The sequence below is a fragment of the Ascaphus truei genome, chromosome 6 (genome assembly GCF_040206685.1).
Source record: "Ascaphus truei isolate aAscTru1 chromosome 6, aAscTru1.hap1, whole genome shotgun sequence".
Classification (NCBI taxonomy): domain Eukaryota; kingdom Metazoa; phylum Chordata; class Amphibia; order Anura; family Ascaphidae; genus Ascaphus; species Ascaphus truei.
In genome coordinates this window covers 121991163-122016024 of record NC_134488.1, presented here as the reverse complement: position 1 = coordinate 122016024, position 24862 = coordinate 121991163, and the positions used below count along the sequence as shown (strand labels likewise).

The window sequence follows — 24862 nt, the reverse complement described above, 5'->3', positions numbered from 1 at the left end:
CTCTCCCCCACCCTCTCTCTCTCTCTCCCCCACCCTCTCTCTCCTCTCCCCCACCCTCTCTCTCTCTCCCCACCCTCTCTCTCTCCCCCACCCTCTCTCTCTCCCCCACCCTCTCTCTCTCTCCCCCACCCTCCTCCCCACCCTCTCTCTCTCCCCCACCCTCTCTCTCTCTCCCCCACCCTCTCTCTCTCTCCCCCACCCTCTCGTCTCTCTCTCCCCCACCCTCTCTCTCCTCTCCCCCACCCTCTCTCTCTCTCCCCCACCCTCTCTCTCTCTCCCCCCACCCTCTCTCTCTCTCCCCCACCCTCTCTCTCTCCCCCCACCCTCTCTCTCTCCCCCACCCTCTCTCTCTCTCCCACCCCTCTCTCTCTCTCCCACTCTCTCTCTCTCCCACCCTCTGTCTGTCACCCGCACCCACTCTCTCTGTTTTATCTTAACTGCACTATACCTACACCGAAATAACCTATTCTGCTTTCTTCCAGATCTGACTCAAGTTTCACGCGGGAGACATCGGAAGACAGGTAGGGAACACCTCCCCTCCAGTATAGTACCTTGAGGGACTGCGGATCAGGTAAGATCCCAGGCGAGATTGCTGCTTTGGAAATTGTTAAGAGGGGGCATCCTGACACTGGTTAATGGGTTCAGAAGTCATTCACGTCTGGCTTTTTTTTTGGTTCGGTTAGTGAGGTCAACACACACACACACACACACACACACACACACACGCCAGTACTTTTCGAAATAAACCTACGTTTCTATGAAAATGTAAGTTTTTTTTTTTTTGCGGCCCTCCTAGACTTAAACCTTGTTTATGTGGCCCTTGTTAGCATTTGAGTTTGACATGCTTGCATTACAGTGTAAGATCTGTGGATTAGTTTTCTGTATATACACACACATTACAGCATAAGATCTGAGGATTAGTGATCTATATACTGTGTATATCTATCTATACTGTATATATACATTAGAATGTAAGCTCTGTAGATTAGTGATCTGTATCTATACAGAGTGTAAGATTTGTATCGGTCACTGTCAGTATTTGTCAGCATGGAGAGGCATTAATGGGAGAGTTTTTGATGCAAAAAAAAGTATTTGCTGTGGCTCTTTATGCAGCCATAGGGGCCTATTCTCATAGCTCCGAAGTGTCTCAATACGCTGCTAAAGAGCCCTTTGAGAGGGGTCATATGGGTGTCAAAAGGGGGGCGTTGCTAGTACCAATACTTGCGCCGATTGGCCGCAATAAATGATGGGGCCCCATCTTTGCTGGCGAAGGTCAGTTCTTGCCTTGGTGGCAAGAACATATTTAGAAGGCTTTGTTGGGCCCAAGGTGGGGCCCCCCTGTATAAAAAAAAAAAGAGGGACTTACTTAGACCAGCAACGTTGCAGCACTATGACGCCATGGCGTAATTTGATGTCACATTGCCATGACAGCACAACACTGCAGCAGGTGGACGACTAAGGAGAAGGTAAGAGGGCACACACACAAACCAGACAACCCCACACCTACCTCTCTGCCGGTCCAGAGGTCCCGGGCTCCATCCTCCCCTCCTATCTATGCCAGGATCCAACTCCTGACTGGAGGGGGGAGCTGGAGAAGGGGTCTTGAGGAGGGAGGCCCCGCGCTCCCTTCTCTTCCTCCTCCGGTCAGCTCCAGAATCCTACTTCAGACTGGAGGGGGTAGCTGGAGAAGGGGGGACCAGCGCTCCCTTCTCTAGTTCCACCCTCTGATCGGGTGAAAGTTGGATCCTGGTGCCGACAGGAGCTAGAGGAGGGAGCACACAGGCCCCTGCTCAACTTGCCCTAAGGCCGGACCTGCCCAGGGTCAGGTGGAGAGGCATTAAAGGAGCTCCTTGGTCCCCCGGGGGCTCGGCGGAGATCAGTAAAGTCTCTGAGGGGTGGTTAAGGATGCTTATATGTGCTGCTCCATCTTGTTGGGGTTGCAATTACTAGCCATGGTTGAGAAGAAGATCTGAGGAGGAGAGATATTGAGGTATCTTTTCTGCCAGGTTACATGGCGGCTTTGCTCTGGACTTCTTTGTTTCCTTTTTTTATACATGGAGGCTTTGGCGGTGTCTAGCAGGAAAGGCAGATAGGACAAGGTTGTTGCACACAGAGCTGGTTGGCAATGTTTAACAGGACAAGCTGAGGTAAGGGCTGAGTTTCAATCTCATCCATGACATTGTCCACCTCTGAACGTTGGGGATGAAGTGGTTGCTCACAGGGCTGGTTTGCAGTGTTGCACCATATTAGTTGAGGTAAAAGCTGGGTTCAACCTCAGAGAGAGAGAGGTTAAAATTAGGCACCTACTGTATGAAAATGTGGAGGGTTCATATGGGTGTCAAGCTTGGTGGGTGTTGCAGGACTTGCTTTGAGAACCATGAGCCTTTACCCGGAGGTAGCACACACTGGCAGGGTTGGCACTTATCGGGTTACATTATATATTTTAATAACAGCCGCAGCCTTTGTACCTCCAGGCCTACGTTTGTGTGTTTTTGTTATAAGTATTATAGGGATATACACGGGGGGAGCGTGAGCTCCATCGCAGGCTCCATGCTCATACTTCCTATATTCTGTCCTTAGAACAAAAGAGAAGAAAAGGCAACTTTGCTCAACAGCGGTTTATTTGATTAAAGCAAAGCAACAAGTTGGCAGAGGAAAAGAATCATCACCGTTATTAGCTGTGTAAGTTGAGTCTTGCTCCTGGTGTTAGTGCTGGGCCTTGTTTTTGTTGGCTTGCATGGTGTGTATGTGTCTTCCTTTCTGTGTTGTGCACAGTTTGTTTTCTGTAGTACATGTGCAGTCTGTGTTATATTACATATGCTATTCTTGCAGACATGCTAAACACAGCCTGTGTGCAGCTTGTGTAGGACTCATCTCAAAACGACATTTACTGTATATTGGGAATTGAATTGAACAGTTGAATAATCTTACATAATCTTACATAATAAAGAAGTGCAACCTTAAGCACAGGGTGTCTGCCCTATTCTCGCCCACCTTTCTCTGTACAATCACCTTACATGTGGGGAGCAAAAAGGGAGGGGACTGAAAACATGAAAAGGATATGTATGAATGTGAATAATGTAGAGTGGAGGTGGTAAGTAGAGATGGATGAATTTTTGGGGCGGGATTTGATCAGTCGGTTCCTCTTGTCTGGATTTCAGTGGATCAGTCTCATAAATGGCGATTCACCTTTTGCTAATTTTTTTAACACCGACAATCCATCCGCGGATTCCTCAATCCTTTGACGGATTTTAAGAATCCAATCCATCCAATCCGTGTGCAAATTGCTGAATTAGCAGATTGAATTCTTAAATCCATCAGTGGATTGTGGGATGTGCGGATGGATTGTTACAATCCGTCAGCGGATTGTATCCAGTGGCGGTTTTGGATAAATCCGTGTGGCTTGAAACTGTAACAATCCGTCTGCAGATTTTACACGACGGAACGGATTTTGAATTGCAAATTTGGAAAAATCCAGGAAATGGATCTGGACTGGTTTGCCCATCTTTAGTGGTAATCTTCACTCAAGTACTGTAGCATTCCACCCAAAACAAGAGGTGCTACTTTCTGTCATGCTACTTTGCAAGATTGCACTAGGAGAAACATAGCCACTACCAGGCATTTGAGTTCATCTCTCATCCAGTTCATCTGGTAATAGGTTGTATAGTTTAAAAAAAATGTTTTGCCAACTGGGACACATTAATGTTCTTCTGTATTTGGCGTGACTGTTGGCTTAATCCCTTGATGAACATGGAACAGGCCTAGTAATGGTGGGATATGGTGTGTGGGCATCTTAGGCATCTAGGGAAAAGGGAGACCAAAAAGCGCACCAGCACAAACGGAGCAGGAAGAAACCAGGACAAAAAAATGATTAAAAGGGCACTTTAATGTGGCAAAAGACCCATCCAATGCATTTCGAACGTCGCAGCGTTCTTTTTCCTTGAAAAAGAACGCTGCGACGTTCGAAATGCATTGGATGGGTCTTTTGCCACATTAAAGTGCCCTTTTAATCATTTTTTTGTCCTGGTTTCTTCCTGCTCCGTTTGTGCTGGTGCGCTTTTTGGTCTCCCTTTTCCCTGTATTGCATTGAGTAGTTGCACAGCCTGCCTGCCTGCCCTACCAGGATGTGAGTATTTGCATATTTTTCAGGGGAACCTGCCAATGAGACTGATGGTGAGTGGGTTGCACCACACACCACCTGTCTTCAGGAGGATAGTACCCATTATATGACACAATAGGTACTATATCAATTGTTAGTACCCTGGTACAGTGGTCTGGCTTATTATCATTTTGAGATATACCTGCATTTGAGCGCTTCAGCTATTTTCCATATCTTAGGCATCTAGACTGAAAGACTGAAGATTCGTTTGACCTTGTGTAGTCCTAAACATCAAACGTTTTAATTGCAGCAAAGCAGTTTTTCAGCCTGAGTGTAAGTAACAGAACAAGCACTGGGGCAAAGATGATGAAACACACACACACAGTCAACAGCAGAGCTGGGCATAGTCTATTGAGGTTTTATAGCCGTTCTTCCTTAATTGGTACGTTTGTATATTCTAGACGAGGTTCAATGTAACATCCAGCATCAGGAGGTCATGAGATACATAGGGTGAGAAGAAGAAGAAGAGGCAGGATCCATATAGTGCTTGGCAAAAGCTGTGTATAGTGGGGGTGAGGATCTCCTCACACCAGACTAGTGGAGAAAAGGAATAAAGGTAATTACAACGTGTACAATACATGGATAATGACAGTAGGGAATTGTTTTGAGAGTGCAGTCTTCAAATATGAGTTGGCTACAGAACACGTCTCTCCAACTTTTCAGTGCCAAAGTTAAAATAAAGGACATTCAATGTTAGAACATGGGGGCCACATTGCAGAGGTGAATGTAAGGGGGGATGAAGGCAGCTTGTAGAGGGCTTCAAGCTATATATTTTTGAATACTGGATGCTACAAGGCATACTGTAGGTATGTGTAGGGCATGTTCTGGTTTTTTTTTAAAATAAGGGAGACACATACGATCTATTAGTGGTTATTGTTGTCCACCTGTATATAGGAATTTTTAAGGAAGGTGTGTGATTTGGAAAAGGACGATCAAAGAGCATTACCGTGTGGAGAAGAATCTTGCTGCCCAGGAGCGGATGCTATGGGTGATGCTGCTTGCCGGTTGACCATTCTTCAGTCGCAGGTCATCGCTACTGTCTCCATTGAAGTTCCCACAGGCTCCACATATACCTCCCGCTAGTCTTTCTTTCGCAGTCACCTTCACCTGATCTGCTATATCTAATGCCACTGTGATTTGGTCAACAATCTCGATAGTTACATCATTCCTGGACACTTGAACCCGAACTGGACCATTCCCGATGGCACTGGGAGCCTGCAGCTCCCTTCCATTCAACTGTAGAGAGCAAGTAACAAGTGTTATTCAGATGATAAAACTGCGACAACTCGACTGTGAACTTATTCTACCCTAGTGGCTAGGGATGGGGGGGATTTTTGAGGGCGGATTTCAGCTAATCAATCTCAAAAAGGACGGTACGTCTTTTTCAGATTCTTTTTATCACCGACAATTGAATCCGTGGATTCTGCAATCCGGTGGTGGATTTGAGAATCCAATCCGTGAATTCAGCAATCCGTGCGCCGGATTTGATTCTTAACATCCACCAGCAGATTGCAGAATCCACAGATTGGATTGGTAAAATTGTATTCAATGGCGTTTTTTGATCCACTCAGATTGAAACTGGAAAAATTTGTCAACGGATTTAATACTGCAGAACGGATTTTGAATGGAAAGCTCGGGATGCTACAGGAAACAGATTTTGACAGATTCGCCCACCTCTCGTAGCCGCATATGCAGAGTGCAGCACTTCTGTTCACAAATGCTGCTATATATAATTTGGTGATATATATATTTAGAAACTTATGCTAGCGGGGAAATGTGGCTAGCTTTCACAAAGTCAGTAGTCAGCTCTTTGTCCTTTGCACAAGTTCAGAATTTGGCTGCGGTAATACTAAAAAGTGTAAGAAATATATTATTTATTGCGTTCATTATATTACTATAAACTGCAATATGCTACACAACTTTACAAGTGTCAGAAGAGAAAATAGTTATCAGAAGTGTGTGTGTGTGTGTGTGTGTGTGTGTGTGTGTGTGTGTGTATATATATATATATATATATATATATATATAAAAAAAAATTAATTTATTTCTCGATCGTACACTATTGTATATGTTTGATAAACGGATAATGGTACATTTCGGACCAAAACTTCATTTTTTTTATGGTCTCTGCTAGGAATGAAATATAAAACACTAATAAATATTAATGTGTGGCCAGCTTTTCCTACTTCTCAAATTTGCGGTGCAAAATGTGCATAAATTTCATAGTTACATAGTGGTTACAGTTGTATAGTTATATAGTTACATACAGTAGTTACATAGTAAATGCGGCTGAAAAAAGACACACGTTCACCAAGTTCAACCTATGCTAAATGTAGGCAACAAATACTTTATCAGATATTTGTAGTTACAGTATATTGATCCAGAGGAAGGCAAACAAAAAACCCCATTGCACTAACATCTAATGCTGGGGTGCGTAAACTTGTCAGTCTGTGCGCCCCTGCCTGCTCTCCCCCGCTGCTTGTGCCTCCCCCCCCCCACCCTTACCTGATGTCCGGTGTCCTCTGACATCACATCGTTGAGTTGCCATGGCAACGCAACGTAATGTGACCCAACGGCATAATTTGACGCCACATTACCATGGTGACGCGTCGCTGTAAGCCGCCGAAGATTCTTGTATGGTCGCTACACAGGCCTCTCGCGCGCTCGTGTAAATTTGTTGGGAAAACTCACGTAAGAGACAGGCTCAGGTCAGGAAAACCCCGGATACAAACAGACTATATCTGTATATTGATCCAGAGGAAAACCAACAAAAAAAGCCCCAGTGAAATATCATCTAATGATATCTCTTAAGGGTAAAAATAAATTCCTTCCTGACTTCATTTATCACTAACTCTGGAAGAATCTTTCAACAGCATTTTGCCAATTTCACAGAAATTACAGTATATTAAAGGCTTGGCAAATTCTCGCAAATCTCCTGCATCATTATTTATCCTCCAGACTCGCAGTTCCCGTTTTAATGAGATCTAAAAATATTAATTTCTCCTGTCACAATCTGTAACTCGGGTCATCCTTCTGTTCATGAGGAGGTGTGTGCTCTGGCGATCACGGTGAAGAGCTGCCCCGGGTGCTCAGAAAGCCCCAGCAAGTTGGGGTATATCAAATGCTGGAACGAAAGAAGACGGCGCTCCAGTGGCCTTACAAAAAATGTGTTAGTAGTGCAAAAATACAAGGATCATTGTACATTTGCACAACTAAAACATTTCTTGCCAAGATTTGTAGGGGACTCCCTTTTCCTAAATGTTACTTTTATGTCTGAAGCACTTCTCCACTTTATGTAATATTTATCATTTATATGTTTGTCACATGTATTTCTGCTGTGAAGCGGTATGTACGTTAATGGCGCTATATAAATAAAGACATGCATACAAGACCACTGGAGCGCCATCTTGTTTCTTCCCAGGACATCCTTCTGTTCATCCATCTTTCATATCTCACAGCAAGGCTCTGGAACAATCTCTAATCTAATGTCTGACTTGACCTGTCTATCCACCATCAAAAATTCCTAAAGATATGCCTTCTTTTTACTAGTGAATCTCTGTACTGTATTTAATGTGCTCTCTTACCTTTACTTGCATATGTGATAAATATGATGTAATAAAGCTTATAACAAAGGCCATAACAAAATGAACATTAGTTCTAGAGCTGATATCCTGTTTCTGGCATTATTAAACTAGCGGTCAATCTATCACAACATTTCGGTGTCGACTTTTAGGTAACTTTGGACATTACTTCCTGAAGAGGTAGTAATGAACTGGTTAATTTAGGACCCTGTCTCGTTACAAACGAAGATTTTGTGCGGGATAAAAAAAGTTAAACACAGATGCACATCTTACCCAGAATTCCCTTGCTCCGTTCAACGTTATGAGCCCCTGTGACGTGAAGACGTGCAGCGCCATTCCTCTTTTTGACCCTCCACTGTAGTTGCTTACATCGACTGCCACAAGAAACTGGCCTTCTTTGCTTGTATTACATGATGAGGCTATCACGAATGCCCCGGCTGATGGGAAAGCACCAGAGACGCCGTCAAAAGTAGAGAAGTGCAAGCCAGCAGTGAGGGTGCATTGGGCGTCTCTTGACTGACACCCACGGATCCCATCTCTCAGCTGGCACTTCTGAAGTGCCGTACAATTGAATTCTTGGCAGGAGAGAGATCCAGCTTGGCAGGTGCAGCGCTGACTGCAGTCCTCAGATACCACGGATTCATTAGCCTGGAATAATGACATATGTTTTGTATTGCAGGTACCTTTAGTGTTTAAGCCAGATGTTCTCTACTCCAGTCCTCAAGATCTGTTTTTCAGGATATCCCTGCTTCAGCACAGGTGGCTCAATCAGTGACTCCCTGCTTCAGCACAGATGGCTCAAGCAGGGGCTCAGTTAAAGAGTGGGATATCCTTAAAACCTGACCTGTTGAAGGGTCTTGAAGACTGGAGTTGAGAACCTCTGGCTTAAGGCTGAGCTTATAGTGCCGGCAATGCAACGTCACGGCAAAACAAAAGTATTGTATATGATTCCCAACAGGAGGTTCAGAAACCCCTAGGGGTTTGTTAGGTATCTCCAAGGTGTTTGCCCCCAAAAATCTGTAATGGTGGATCCCAGGCAGTATAGCGGGTTCATGAGCCCGTGTGGGGACGGCGCACTTAGCAAGGCCCCAAGCGGCGTTTTAGTGTGGGTGGTATACAGTAGCTGTCAATCACAACAGGAGTTTACAAAGTTTCTCCCCAGCATGCTTTCCAAGGCATTGAGGGGCGTGACTTTAAGAGCTCCAACAATAATTGACAACTATTCCAGCCATGCTGCCAGCACACACTGAGGGGCAGTTTGGGGCCTTTTTCAGCGTGTGTTCCCCCACAAGCTCAGCACACTATACTGCCTAGGATCAGTCAAATGGTTTTGTTAGCAATAGTCTGATGAATAGGCAATACAATGTATTAATTAGGGGTTCTATACATATATGTATATTTTCTAATATAAACAATTTTATGTAAAAAAAAAAGAAAAAGGTTGGGGGCCACTGTTATAGAGCAGTGTGCCTTTGGACAATGGTATGTCTGTCTAAAGACTGGCATGTTATAGTGACACATGTAAAACCAAATAAAAAGGGAAAGCGTGCAAAAATGTAGGCTTGGTTACTTGCTAATTGATGACATGCCTTTAGCATAGGAAATAAAATATGTAACAATCAATGTACATATTCAATCATCTGGAATGTTTTTACAGACAGTCACGGTCAACTTGGACTTTTATTGTGCTACTTTCAAAGCTATGGATAAGATAATAAATTAGTTCATTGTTGGATACACGGTTGTACATCAGTATTTCCTTTTCACCAAGAGTCTTAATGCGTAATATGTTAAAAGGAGTACTTCCATCTTACCTTTAAATACCTTCCAACATAGACACAACCACATTGGTTCAGACTCACACATCTGTTCCCATCAAACACGTAGCCAGGGTTACACTCACAGCCCTCAAAACATCCATCTGTGCAGGTGCTTGGGGCAATGATGCCAGAGCAAGTGAATTCACAGGTCCGGGTGCATGACTCATAATGACTATTAACTGGACAGTCCATAGCTGTGGGGGAATGAAGGGAAAACAAAACATGATGGGGTTTTCGGGTTCAGATAAGCATGCCTCTGTTTCATTGCTAGACATGTAACTTGCTTTTCCATGTAGTATGGGTGCATACACTTTTATGTACTAGTGAGTTATACTCTGCCCACAGATACAAACTATATCAGTTTATAACTCTATTTTAATGCAAATATGCTAGGCGCTAAATACTTGTATTTGTATTGTATACAAAAAAACGGTAGTACAATCAAGGTTGGTTTAACTGGCAAACGATTTACGATTTTTGTAAATATAGCATGCCGTTTGTTTGACATTATAGTACAGTAATCTGTGCCATATTAGTAAAAACTAGTGCATTTACCTCTACATTGTTGCAGTATAATAATTTGAAAAAAATGGAGAGGAGAATCTGTAGAAGGAAATAAGCAGCACACTGCTGAAAAGAACAGGCTCAGCAACAGAAAAATGTAAAAGTAAAAATGTATTGTGATCGTGGCATCAGTGGAGCAAAAAAACCAAAGGCAGGACCAGGAAAAATGTCTACCGTGTTTCGTGCTTGAAGAGTTTTTTCCTGGTCCTGCCTGTGATTTTTTTACTTTTACATTTTTCTGTTGCTGAGCCTGTTCATTTCAGCAGTGCACGGCTTATTTCCTTCTACGGATTATCCTCTTCATGATTATTCCAGCAGGACGCACGCTACAAGGAGCCCTGCACCAGCTCACCGTGAATACAATTGACAACAGAATGCTCAGCACACCATCTGATTGATCCCACACAGTCTTGCCTTCCAGGGCTGGTTAACCATTATCTTTGGGGAAGAGATTTGTGTTCCACCTGTTTTTAAAGCCAGGTGGCCTCAACTGTCCCTCACATTCCTCACTAGGCACCAGACCCGCATTCAGGAAGGTAGTTCATATTATTTATAGTGTGTAGTCCTTTGCTATTGGTGCATACAGACAAGTCTCCAGAAGATTATGAACTAAAGAGTGTTTATATTGGACATTCCTATCAACATTGCGGTATATAGGGTCTGTAGCACTGTACTGGACTTTGCAGTTCTTGTCTTTATAATAACAAATGGGTAGACACGGATACTGAAATTATAGGTCAGAGTTAAAACAAACCAAGAGACCAATAAATATATAAACGTGCATTAGATTAAGGAGTTACAAATCGAGATTAATAGGAGGGTTGATGAACAGAATAATAGAAAATAACTCACGGCAGCTGGTTGTATTTCTCCAGATCCCAATAATGACACCTGCGTTCTGGCATTCTGTGGTATAGGCTTGCAGACACATGCACAATGCTTCCTGTCCCCCTTGCCCGGCACACATATCATATACACAGTTTTTAAAATGCCAATCTGGGGTCACCAAGGCATGACAATCCCTGTATGGGCCCTGTACATCTGCTATCAACCTACAGCTGTTGGATGAATCGGCCTCTACTTTTGGGTGGCAGGTTTGATATTGCCCTTGGGTGCATCCCTGGCAATTTGATTCATCACCAGCTACTTTCCAGGATGCACCAAACTGTGCAGGATCCTTAACAATGCTACCAATTGGAAGGCGGAAATCATCGGAGATGTCACTGTTGAAGTTGCCACAGAGACCTTGGGTGAACCCAGAAAATGAGCTGGGGACCGAGACAGAAACGTAGTATACGCGGTCGAACAGGACTCTCAAGCCAATCATGCTCTGAAGAATCAGGTTGTTTCCTTCTTGGTTGACCCAGACTTGACCGTCATTGGATCGGTATGGCACGTTGTAGCTTTCACTTTTGACCTGAGGGGGGAAATGCAATTTAGCTGCTGTTGTTAAAGCCTACTTTACTGAAAGGTTTTAATGACTAGCAAGGGAAGACATAACCTTTCTAAAACTATAATTAATATTATAGGAACGGTGCTAAAGAGCCAAGATAGCTTGATAAAGGACTATTGCGCCCGAAACATTGCTGTTTACTTGTCCTGTAGGGGACCCCTGTGCTTCAATACATGTATGTTTTTTTTACCTTTTATGTGCTAACTAAGTGCTGTGGACATTTCTACTTTTGCTTGTGGGTATTTTGGATGCAGATGGTGTTATCCAGTTTCACTGACACTACAGGTTTGAGAACCATGCGGATATATTCAATTTGAGACTGCATTGGCGCTGTTCAGCTGTTGAGAAGAATAAGTCACCTTAGACCATGTGTGGGCCACAGGTTTCACCTATGATCCCCAACCACTGGCCACCTCAGAAGTCCCTTCATCCTCGTTTTCTGTACAGAGGGAGTGGAGATGTTACTGGTGTGGTTAGTAGCTTCTTCCCACTTCCTGAGCTGCCTGAGAGTGTTAATCTCTAGTTTGCCGTGGGACACTACTCCTACCCACAGCTGCAATGTCCCTTCTTCCTGTATATATATATATATATATATATATAGCTGCATAGCCTGCCCTTGAGGTATATTATGTTGCATAAACTACAACGTGCTTATTTAATCTAATTTATTTATAAAAATGTTTTACCGGGAAGCAATACAATGAGAGTTACCTCTCGTTTTCAAGTACTGTATGTCCTGGGCACAGTTAAGACTGCATAGCTCTGAGATGAGGACAGAAATACTGTAAAGATGATGTTACCTCTAAGAATGGTGGCACCGTATTAGCACTACTACCATAAACTCATCAACAAGCTGATGAATACAGATCAGAAAATCTTTTACTACATGTTATAAGATAATAAGCAGAACAGCTGTATTAGAATTTCCTCACACACCAGAATTGTCCAGTTGCTATTCCTCTCCATCCGAACAACGTGATCTTCAATGTGCACAGTGACCGATTTGGTGACTGCCACAGTTCCATCTCCATAGGATTCATTCTCGACCATCACAGAGAAATTAACACTGGTGCTATTGACTTTAACTAGGGTGTAGGTGCCGGGGCCCTGGAAGTCAAACATGTAGCCGTCAAAGGTCATGTAGTGAGGGTATCCTGATGCCACGCATTTCCCAACATCTTTTGCATGGCACCCTCGTATGCCCTGTACCACTTTGCACTCTTCATTAACCCCACAGGCGGTGTTCTGGCAAAGAATGCCACCATTCTTCCCACATTGGCACTTCTCATGGCACAGGCTGTCAGTGTAAAATTCATCCCCCTCTTTGTAGTACTTCTCTTTGAAAACACAGCCGCATTCTGCAATAGGAACACAGTTCTTTCCACTCCGGACGAACCCGTTGTCACAGTAGCAGCCTTCAGTGCATGAGGCCACACATAATTTTGGAGAGGAAAGACCATAGCAGGTGATGGGGCATCCATACCCGCAGAGCTCATAATGACTATTTTGAGAGCAGATAGAAGCTGTGGAAACAAATGTATAAATTATAGTTTTACCTTCAATCTTGAATGCTATTTAGGAAAGACAACTAACCATGTTAATTCTGACGCCCAATGCTGAACTAAATCCTGCAATTTTTTTTTATAAAATCCCCCTTTTTGATTCATCATAAAATATTTTTATTGGAAACGACAACAAAAAAGAAAACGCCACCAAAGAAAACCCCAATATCCCTACTCTGTATCCTTATTCTCAAGGCAAAAAAGAGATGTGTAAAGAAAAATCTGACATTGTCAGAGCAGTAAGTATAATTCAAGCAAATATGAATGCATGAAACAGTATGCCTTTAGTGCTATATGTATAGTGGCTCAATCACTAAACTTCGATAAGTGGCTTATAGTACTATAAATGCCATTATAGTGCGATATTGCCTGTGTTGCTATTCACAAACCTCCGATAACAGCAATAGCGCACTAAAACTGCTTTTTTTAGTACTATAATACTCTGGCAAAAAAAAGCAGTACGATAAGTAAAAAAAAATGCCAGAAATCGCATTTTTTTTGCCAGAAACTGCTATTCCCTCCTAAGCAGCAATAAGCATATCGTACTATAAAACTTGCAATATTTTGGCGCCAGCTAAAGGCTGCTGCTAAAGATATTGCAAGATGATAAAAGCAGTTTCTTTTCATTTTGCTGCATAGGATTGATACCAGAGGCCAGCGGGGACCCACCCGGGAACCCCAGTAGTTCCTGTATGTAAGGGCGGTTGCAGCCAGTTTCATTACCTTAGCGGCTAAATGAAAGGGTTAAATAGCTGGCCCTCGAAGTTAATCCCTTCATTACCTTAGCGGTTACAACCGCAAAGGTAATGAAAGGGTTAACCCCTCGCGCTACACTCCCGCATGGCCTAAGCACCACCGTCAGGTAACTACCACCTTCACCCACCCCCTGCACCAACAACAGGAATCGGTAAAAGTGCTATTAACCAAAAGCGTCTTAATAGACATTTTCCCCATTCAAAAAAAAAAAGATTACAACACAATACATAAATAACACCCCCCACCAACCCCAACGCATACAGTACATTAATGGGCAAAATTACCTTTTTTTAATCAAGTCTCTGATTGACCTACCACTGAATGACTTAAGATAAAACACAAGGCTGTTCTATACTGAAGTATGAAATAGAACTTACGGCAGAACATTGGTGTCCTCCATTCCTTGATCTCAATGCCTTTACGCTGACATTCTAAAACATAGGATGCAATGTTGCTGCACACAGTGGATTGGTGACCCATATACTGGCAGGCATCGAAGATACAGTCTTCAAAGCATGGTGCTGGGTTAACAATGGCATGGCATCGGCTGAACGGTCCATCGGATTTAGTGAGCAGCCCGCAGTGCTGCTCACTTTTGTACGGCTCCTTTTGTGTATTACTGCACACTGGACAAGTGGGGCAAGCTGTAGTACATCCTGGTATCTCCCCCACCTTCCAGTGTTCTCCAAATTCTACTCCAGTTGGGGCTATTTTTCCATCTCTTAGGGTAAAATCATCAGAGTGGTCTTGGTTGTTGTTGCCACACAAACCGTTAACTGCCGCTGCATAGGTACTGGGAAGGATCACACGTACAGTACTGGACCAATCAAAGGTCACAGTGACGTCAAAATCTGTCTTGATAACCAGATTCATCCCTCTCATGTAGGCAACGACCTTTGTTGTGTCATGATAGTAAGGCAATTCAGTAGAAATCCCATTTACCTACAATATCAAGAAATGTTTCCTGTTAATTAACTAAAAGGCAAAACCGTTACATATTCCACATCTCATTATCTCCTCCTCTACAACAGGAAACATGCATTGTAGATCTTTCTGGGGCCGATTTTGTATGAATGTGGCACCAGTTTTACAGATGGGAAATGTTGTCAAATTATCTTGCTTATCTTTACAGAGAAGGAAACAGAGACCATTGACCTACTCACTCTGTACTGATCCTTTGTAGACAAATATATATATATTTTTTAGTTTTTTTGCGTATGTCTAATTGTAACATGCTTTTTAATGGTTTTTGGAATGATTTCTTCCTTTGTCTATATTGTTGTGACAATCCAGAGAGAACCGCTTGCATGCATTGTATTTCTTTTCTCTAAAGTTTACAAACTGTATTTCATTTCCCCCCACATTAAGTAATATATTTACTGTGCATGCATTAGTTGCTTAGTATATTGTTTCTAAGGAGAAACAAATAAGTAAACGCATATGTTAATAATGTCAAACATAATACAATACATGTGTTTACAATGCCTGCTCCAAAATATAAAGTATATGTATATAATATAGTATAAAGTGTTTCAATATGAACATTCAACATTATTTAAAATTGCTTTGTTTCTTACATGGTTTAAAATGTAAAGTCTCACTAGTACAGGTACTAAAGCATTGTTTTTATCACAGTTTGCTATTCAAAAGCCTGGCAATGGTAGGACTAATTAACCAAAATGAGATTAGTTGGTTGGTTGGTCCTGGTAATTTATGTAAAAACTCATTGACTCTTGGATTATACTTGTCTGACTAATCTTACTGTATGTGCCTGGTTAGAGAGGTAATTGACCTTGGCTGTGTTTTTGTTAATCATGGTTATAGATTTGCTTGACCTTCTCATGCTATGTTTGTAATGAATATGACATGATCCCCCCCACCCCCTGAAAAATATACCTTTATCTTCTGTGGATTGTCCTTGCTCATGGTTATAGTTTGTTTGTAGACTTCCAATGTGACATCTTTGGTGAAGGAGACTGCTTTGTTGCCACGGTGTTCATTCTGAATATTGACCGTGAAATGGGTAAGGGTTGAGTCATTGGATGTGACTCCAACCAGTTGGTATATGCACGTGCCCATAAAGTCAAATTTCTTTCCATCAAACGTGGTATAATGACGGTAACCAGATGCCATGCAGGTAGTATATTTGATAGGATAACATCCACGTATTCCGTTAACCACCATGCATTTCTCACTGGATTTGCAGCTCCTTTTCAGACATTCTACTATTCCCAGACTTGGGTCACATTTGCATTGCCCCCGACAGTTCTCATCTAACCAGAACTCCTGGTCCGGTTGGTAATACTGACCATTATATTTGCAACCACAGCTTTTGATGGGAACACATTTGTCAACGCTGAGAACAAAGTTGTCATTGCATTGACAAGTTTCTACACAGGGTTTCAGGCATTTGGCTGGAGCGGTTCTGTCAAAGCAACTGGCTGGACAAGCATTGCCACAGGCCTCATAATGACTGTTCGTATCACAAATCTTGGCTGAAATAAAATTCAAGAAGCAGCATTTACTATAATGGTAGATCAAATAAACCAGCATAACTATTGTAGATAGAGATGTCTTCTTCCTGCTGTGTACCTGTTTTTGGCATGTGTATTCATTGCTATGCTCATGTTCACTACAGATTATCTAATTTATTTTATCTTTAGGCCCTAATAGAGGATGGTACGGTGATAGCCCGTAGAGTAGATGGAAACAAAAACTTTTGTAATTAACAGAACAAGAGGAAGGTAGAAGTCATACTGTCACAAAGAACAGGAATGGGCTTCTGGGGGCGCAATAGATTGATATGAGGAATAAAGGCAAAAGATAATAATTGGTGTAGTATGTCTCAATCTACTGTGTCCCAACAAGTCCATTCCTGTTCTTTGTGATTTTTCGTTTGGGATTCCTGTGAGGTTCCTAGGCATTTCTGGCTGCAACCAGAATGAACTACTGCGCCTGAGAATATATATGTTTGAATATTCATTTTTTCATTCATGTTTTGCAGATCACTTTGTATCGTCCACTAAAGTCACAATCTAGATGTTGTAGTAGGATATATTAGTGCTGAGTCACCACTTTTTAGAAGTGATAATGTACCTTTAATAACTAACTGATGCTTTTAAAGAGTGTAAGCTTTCAGGTCAAATGAGGTCCCTTCTTCAGACATACTGTATTACAATAGAAGCTGATATGGTAAGATATATTTATACAGGGCATGATACGCAAGAAAACAGGAAATGTATATGTAATACAGTGTACTGCAAATGCTTAGTATTACACAGGAATGGAAGAAAGAAATGCATGGGAGTTATATACTGTAGCCACAGTGGAGGTGTGAAATTCCTGAGCACATGGTGCAAGGAGTCTCTCTCTCTCTCTATCTCTCTATCTCTTCTAAATCTGAATACTTTCATATTGGAGAATGTGACATTAATCCATTATCCCAGTTTAAATCTGTAAGTACTGTAGAGTTCTCTATTTGTATATTGGTTTATATTCTCATGTTTTTCTGCCTCTTTGTGTATTGGATTTAAATAATTACAATACCTATAATATCACCACAAATACATAAAGACTACAACATCTTGGACTCTTTTTCTTTTGGATCATCCAATGTTGTCTGTTTTACTATGTCAAGAGTGGCCAACTGCAGTCCTTAATGGCCACCAACAGGTCAAGTTTTCAGGATATCCCTGCTTCAACACAGGTGGCTCAAACCGATTGAGCCACCCGTGCTGAAGTAATGATGTAGTAATGATGTAGTATGTCCATGAAATGCCCCAGCACAGGATGGTACGTACTGTAGGTGAAACAGGACGGACCCTGAGATAAATGATGAATATTCACAGAATCAGAAAGAAAAATACAGACACCACTGTGAGAATACGTCCCAACATTAACCTTTTCAGTGTCCTAATGACGTACCAGGTACATTATTGGAAAAGGCTAGTTTTGCAGGTGCTAAATGCGCAGGCCACCCTTGGCCTGTTTGAAGCCATAGTGGAGCCCTCTCTAGTTCTGTTGAAGCCAGCCGTGGGAACAGTGGAAGTCGTGTGATCACTGCGGAAACTATCACATGGCTGCAAATGCCAGAGATCCAATGGCACCCGGTTGCCGCTGGACCTTAGGTACTAAAACATGTTAAAGACATGTAAGTCCCCATGTTGAAGGGAAACTTCAAACCACAAAGAGACACACACACATGGTGTGACAGGGTAAATAAAAGCCACCATCTATATGCCTGGCAGACTTATGTTTAGTCTGCAGTGCAGCAGTGATGAGGTTAACTTCAGCTTGGAAGCTCATGGCAATTAGTTGGATCCCAGCTGCCTAATCAAGGTGTGTTAAAAACCCCAGGATGTGCACACATGCTGGCTAGCTGGTCAGGAGACAGGAGTGAGTTACTGAAGAGATTACTGATATAAGGTCTGTTTGCAAAGTACAGGGTTTATGAACTGTTGTGTCCTGCATGGTGAAGAGAAACTGCTTTGTTTGCCATGCTGAAGAGAACCTGTTTTGTTTGCTATGCTGAAGATAAGCTATTTTGTTTTGTCTGCTGAAGAGAAGCTATTTTGTTTTGTGTGCTGTATGTTTTTTAAGGCTAAATAAATAAGCCTTGTCAAGAGACCCCGCGTGTGTAGTTGCATGTACCCTGCAACATATGTTGTCAGAAGTGACGGTATTTTGAAAGGCCCCTGCAGTTAAAGGGCCACACACACACAAGAATGAGAAAAATGGAAGAATTTTTTTTAGAGTTTCTGTGCGAGCAGACCAGACATCAGGGACAGTTAATGCAGGAGCAGACCAAACAGCAGGGACTGTTAATGCAGGAGCAGGCCCAACTACAAGCAGAGATAGATGAAACACTACAGGCAGCACAGGATGAGCGGATTGCCAAGCTGCTGACCCAATTCCAGGGGTCTGCCAGTCCAGAACTTGCAAACAAACCCCCCATACTCCTGAGGAAAATGGCTCCGAACGAGGATCCAGAGGCTTTTTTACTGACATTTGAAAGGGTTGCCGAAGCTCAAGGCTGGGCTGCAGATCGCTGGGCAACTGCTTTGGCCCCGCTCCTCATAGGAGAAGCCCAGGCCTCATATCAGGGCCCCCCTGCAGATCAGGCAATGGACTACCGACAAGTGAAAGTCGCCATACTGGATCGCTTAGGTCTGACCCCAGAGACCTACCGGCAGCAGTTCCGGCACATGAAGTATACCGCTAAGATGAGACCCCGGGTCCTCGCTCACCGGTTATTGGACTTGTGTACGTGCTGGATACAACCCAAGGAGTGCACTAAGGAGGCAATTCTTGAGCAGGTGGTTTTGGAACAATTCCTACAAATAATACCCCCTTCCGTACGCTCGTGGGTAAAACGCCACGCGGCTGGAACCCTAGTTTTGGCGGTCCGACTCGTGGAGAACTTCCTTGGGGCTGAGGAACAGTCGAGTTTCCTAGAGCCGACAGATCCGACTCCACCGGCACCTGCGGACGCCCAAAGAGGGAGGTCGGTTCAACGGGGAACCTACGGCCCGTCCACGCGCAACCACCAAGTCCTACGGAAGGAGCAGTCGTTCCAGCAAGGGCGGAGTCCAAATGCTGGCCCCCGCCGAGACCCTAATCTCCTTCTTGTTGTCGGCTCGTGAGAGGAACTTCCGAGGATGTCGCCCACAAGACCCACCAGATGCCTGGTATCCAGTATCAGGTCCAGCGGAGCGCTATCCACGGGCCCCTCCTACGAGGGAACCCTCTCCATGTTCCACCTGTGGAGAACAAGGCCACCATCGCCTCGGCCTTCACTGGAGAAAATTACAAGCCCTGACTAATTCCAGCCCGGGTTGGGGGAAAAACTGTCCAGGCCCTTGTAGATTCGGGCTCTGGGAATACTCTGGTCTTACAGGAACTGTTACCACCTAACGTGTGTTCTTTTGACTCCCAAGGAGTATAGAATGTATACATGGCGATGTAAAATGGTATCCGAGTGCCAAAATCCAGCTACAGGTAAAAGGTCAGGAGGCCTACCTCGAAGTAGGAGTCGCTCCTTGGCTCCCTGCCCCCGTTGTGCTCGGCCGGGACTGGCCTTTCTTTTCGGACCTAATGGCTCCAGTCTCTCATGAGGAGCCTTATTCTATGGCTCAGGAGAACCCTGGCAAACTGTTCCCCTTCTCGGCAGACCTTTTTCCCAGTAGACACCGGGTTCAAAAGACTCGGAAGCAAAGACGCTCTGACAAACAGGACTGGTTGCAGAAATCTGGGTCTCAAGGTGACCATTCTAGTAGCCAGAGGTCACAAGTGATGGCTGGGGATGGCCAGAGGGAGGGGGATATGGGCCCTGGAGATTTACCAGACCTGTACCGTCTTCACTTTCGCCAGAGGCAAAGTGAAGACCCAGTACTTGCTAGACAGTATGACAAGGTGGTGAAAATTGATGAGCAGATTTTAAATGCACAGGGGGTGATAGTATTCCTCCATTTTGAATTATCAAATGATTTCCTGTATAGGGTGAATAGGCAGACACAAACAGGGGAGGTCACCAGACAGATATTGGTTCCCAAGGCGTCCCTTGGGGTGGTCACCTGGGCAGGGATAAAATGTTGGACCGTCCCGATTCTATTCGCCAGGGATGCATAGTGATATTGCTAAATTATGTGCGGCATGTCCGGAGTGCCAGCTAACTAGTCCGAAGGGACAAAAACCAGCCCCTTTGGTTCCTCTACCCTTGGTGTCAGTTCCCTTTGAGAGGATTGGGGTAGACTTGGTAGGACCTCTAGAACCATCTGCGAAAGGACACAGGTTTATTCTTGTAATAGTTGACTATGCAACAAGATATCCTGAGGCGTTCCCCCTGAGAACAGCAACGGCGAAGCAAGTAGCCAACAAGTTGTTGGAGCTGTTCTCATGGGTTGGACTTCCCCAGGTTATGTTGACAGACCAAGGTACAAATTTTATGGCTAAACTGATGCAGGATGTCATATAGTTACATAGTTACATAGTAGATGAGATTGAAAAAAGACTTCCGTCCATCAAGTTCAACCTATGCTAAATTTAGACAACAGATACTTTATTCTATATCTATACTTATTGATCCAGAGGAAGGCAAACAAAAAACCCCATTTAGGGAAAAGATTAATTCCTTCCTGACTCCAAGAATTGGCAATCGGATTAATCCCTGGATCAACATCCTTCCCATGTATACTTATTTGGTATATCCCTGTATACCTTTCCCATCTAAAAAGATGTCCAACCTTTTTTTGAACAAATCTATTGTATCTGCCATCACAGTCTCTAGGGGTAATGAATTCCACATTTTAACTGCCCTTACTGTAAAGAACCCTTTCCTTTGTTGCTGGTAAAATTTCCTTTCCTCCAACCTTAAGGGATGGCCCCGAGTCCTTTGTACTGCCCGTGGGAGGAATAGTTCTTTTGAAAGCTCCTTGTATTGTCCCTGAATATATTTGTATATAGTTATCATATCCCCTCTTAGATGCCTCTTTTCTAATGTAAATAAATCTAATTTAGCTAGCCTCTCCTCATAAGTTAGAATGTCCATCCCCTTTATTAATTTGGTGGCTCTTCTCTGCACTATCTCTAGTTCCATAATGTCTTTTCTTAGGATTGGTGCCCAAAATTGTACTCCATATTCAAGGTGTGGTCTTACTAATGCTTTGTAAAGGGGCATAATTATGTTTACTTCCCTTCCATCCATTGCCCGTTTGATGCAAGATAAGATCTTGTTTGCCTTTGCATCTACTGCATGACATTGGGCACTATTGCTAAGCTTGCTGTCTACAAGCACTCCTAAATCCTTCTCCATCAAGGATTCCCCCAATATATCTCCATTTAATTTGTAAGTCGCCTTTTTATTCTTGCATCCCAAATGCATAACCTTACATTTATCTGTATTAAACCTCATTTGCCATTTACCTGCCCATGTTTCCAGTCTCTCCAAGTCCTTCTGAAGAGAAATTACATCCTGCTCTGATTCTATTACCTTACACAATTTAGTATCATCAGAAAAGATGGAGACTTTGCTCTCGATCCCAACCTCAAGGTCATTAATAAACAAGTTAAAAAGCAGGGGTCCCAGTACCGATCCTTGAGGTACTCCACTCACGACTTTAGCCCAACCTGAAAAAGTTCCATTTATGACAACCCTCTGTTGTCTGCCCTTTAACCAGTTTTCAATCCAGGTGCATATATTAATACTGAGTCCAATTTTCTTTATTTTGTACACCTACCTCTTGTGTGAAACCGTATCAAAAGCCTTTGCAAAATCTAAGTAGACCACATCAACTGCATTACCCTGGTCTAAATTCCTACTTACCTCCTCAAAGAAACAAATAAGGTTAGTTTGGCAAGATCTATCCTTCATAAATCCATGCAGACTATTACTGATAATTTTGTTTTCCATTAGGTATTCCTGAATATTATCCCGTATTAAACCTTCAAGTAGTTTCCCTACTATTGAAGTCAGGCTTACAGGTCTATAATTCCCCGGGTGTGATCTAGCTCCCTTTTTAAATATAGGCACCACATCTGCTTTACGCCAATCTTGTGGTACTGAGCCTGTGGAAATTGAGTCCTTGAATATTAAAAATAATGGTTTTGCTATTACTGAGCTTAACTCCTTGAGAACTCTTGGATGTATGCCATCGGGGCCAGGTGCCTTATTTACTTTAATTTTTTCAAGTCGCTTATGAACTTCTTCCTCAGTTAACCAATTGGTCATTAATATGGAGGTTGTGGCTTCCTCCTGTGGCGCTACTATTGAACTTGATTCTTCCCTGATAAACACAGAGGCAAAGAATTTGTTTAATACCTCTGCTTTTTCCTTATCTCCAATAATCTGCCTACCCATCTCACACTGAAAGGGTCCTATATTTTCTTTTCTCATTTTTTTGTTATTAAGGTTCTTAAAGAACTTTTTAGGGTTGACCTTACTTTCTATTGCAATCCTTTTTTCATTATCCATTTTTGCTAATTTAATTGCCCTTTTGCAATTTTTGTTACATTCCTTATAATTCTGATACGATGTCTCTGTCCCTTCTGACTTAAAGAATCTAAACGCCTTCCTCTTCTTGTCCATTTCCTCCCCTACCTGTTTATTTAGCCTCATTGGTTTTGACTTATTTCTTTTATACTTATTACCCAAGGGTATACACTGATAAGTGTGCTTTTCTAACAATGTTTTAAAGACTGCCCATTTATCTTCTACATTTTTCCCTGCAAAAACATCATCCCATTGTATTACTACTAGATTAGACCTCAGTTTATTAAAATCTGCCTTTCTAAAGTTTAAAGTCTTTGTTGAACCCAAGTAATCTGTTTTTTGATAATTTATTTCAAATGAGACCATGTTATGATCACTGTTACCCAAATGTTCCAGGACTTGAATATTTGTTATTACTTCTACATTGTTTGGTATGACCAAATCCAGAACTGCCCCTCTCCTGGTTGGTTCCTCAATAATTTGGGTCATATAATTATCTTTAAGCACCCCCAAAAACCTGTTTCCTTTTGTTGTAACGCTAATCTCATTGCCCCATTCTATATCTGGATAATTAAAATCCCCCATTATGCAAACATGACCCAGTTGTGATGCCTTCTCCATTTGCAAATGTATTTTAGCTTCCTCAATCTCACAGATATTTGGTGGTTTATAGCCTATTCCCACAAACATTTTCTTTATAGTTTTACCTCCACTGCTAATTTCTATCCACAAGGTCTCTATATTTTCATCATTCCCTTCATAGACATCAGCCCTTATAATAGGTTTTAGATCTGGTTTAACATATAGACATACTCCACCTCCCCTTCTACTGTATTTGTTCGATCCTTCCGAAAAAGAGAATACCCCTTTAAATTAACTGTCCAGTCATGAGTTTCATCCCACCATGTTTCAGTAATGCCTATGATATCATACTGCTCCCTTGTAGCTATTAATTCGAGCTCCCCCATTTTATCTGTCAGGCTTCTTGCATTAGCAAGCATGCATTTAAGTTTTTTTTCAGCCTGTACTATTATCTTATCTGCTCCTTCCTTTCTGCTCCCACTTGGTTTAGTCTTTAGAAGTTTTCTAGTATTATCTCTATTTACTATGGTTATCTCACTGCTTGTCAAACTTGCACTTGCCCCCATTCTACCTCCATACCACCTTGTATCCTCATCTATTCCATTTAGTTCATTATCTGTTTCATTCCCCTCCCCCCTCCATCCTAGTTTAAAATCTCCTCCAACCTTTTTAGCATTCTCCCCCTAGCACAGAAGATCCCTCTTCATTGAGGTGCAATCCGTCCCTAGAATATAGATGGCACCTCTCAGAAAAGGAGTCCCAGTGCTTTAAAAACCCAAACCCCTCCTTCCTACACCACTCTCTTAGCCATGCATTAACCTCCCTGATCTCTGACTGTCTCCCTGCGGTAGCGCATGGCACTGGTAGTATTTCAGAAAATACTACCTTGGAGGTCCTTGCCTTAAGCTTTTGGCCTTGATCCCTGTAATCATTTTTTAGGACCCTCCATCTTTCTCTAACTTTGTCATTGGTGCCAACATGTACCAAGACCGCCGGGTCAATCCCAGCCCCCCCCAACAATCTGTCTACCCGATCCGCAATGTGCCGAACCCGAGCACCCGGGTGACAACAAACTGTTCGGTTCATGCGGTCCCGGCAACAGATTGCCCTATCTACCTTCCTAATAATGGAGTCCCCTACCACCACAATCTTTCTTTGCATCTGAGCATCCTGAGTCCCCACTGTGCTGGAGGAACTATTCCCCTGGCTACCAGAGGAATTAGTTTCCCCCAGCCTTGCCATTTCTGCCCCAACATTCCCAATATCTTCACTCAACATGGCAAATCTATTGGGATGTGTCAGCTCAGAAACGACCTGCCTCTCCCTATTGCCCCTGCTTCCCCTTCTTACTGTCACCCAGCTACCTACCTGCTCCTCACTAACAGCAACTAAGCTACTT

At 42.9% G+C, this 24862-nt stretch overlaps 1 protein-coding gene and 1 long non-coding RNA gene across 4 annotated transcripts in view; one reads left to right on the top strand and one right to left on the bottom strand.

The window, feature by feature from the left end:
* The window catches only part of LOC142497810 (uncharacterized), a 129708-nt gene that overhangs the window by 16315 nt on the left and 88531 nt on the right, over positions 1–24862 (top strand). For both annotated transcript variants that reach the window (XR_012802324.1, XR_012802325.1), the window contains exon 2: positions 2581–2682. This is a non-coding gene — a long non-coding RNA (uncharacterized LOC142497810). The remainder of the gene's footprint in view (positions 1–2580; positions 2683–24862) is intronic.
* The window catches only part of LOC142497805 (IgGFc-binding protein-like), a 362065-nt gene continuing 341244 nt past the window's right edge, over positions 4042–24862 (bottom strand). For both annotated transcript variants that reach the window (XM_075606152.1, XM_075606153.1), the window contains exons 23-30: positions 15792–16390; positions 14273–14837; positions 12514–13100; positions 10977–11541; positions 9555–9754; positions 8014–8388; positions 5106–5395; positions 4042–4693 (exon numbers count right to left, since the gene is read on the bottom strand). In XM_075606152.1, the coding sequence (XP_075462267.1) occupies positions 4684–4693; positions 5106–5395; positions 8014–8388; positions 9555–9754; positions 10977–11541; positions 12514–13100; positions 14273–14837; positions 15792–16390 (3191 nt within the window). In that variant the 3' untranslated portion in view covers positions 4042–4683. The remainder of the gene's footprint in view (positions 4694–5105; positions 5396–8013; positions 8389–9554; positions 9755–10976; positions 11542–12513; positions 13101–14272; positions 14838–15791; positions 16391–24862) is intronic.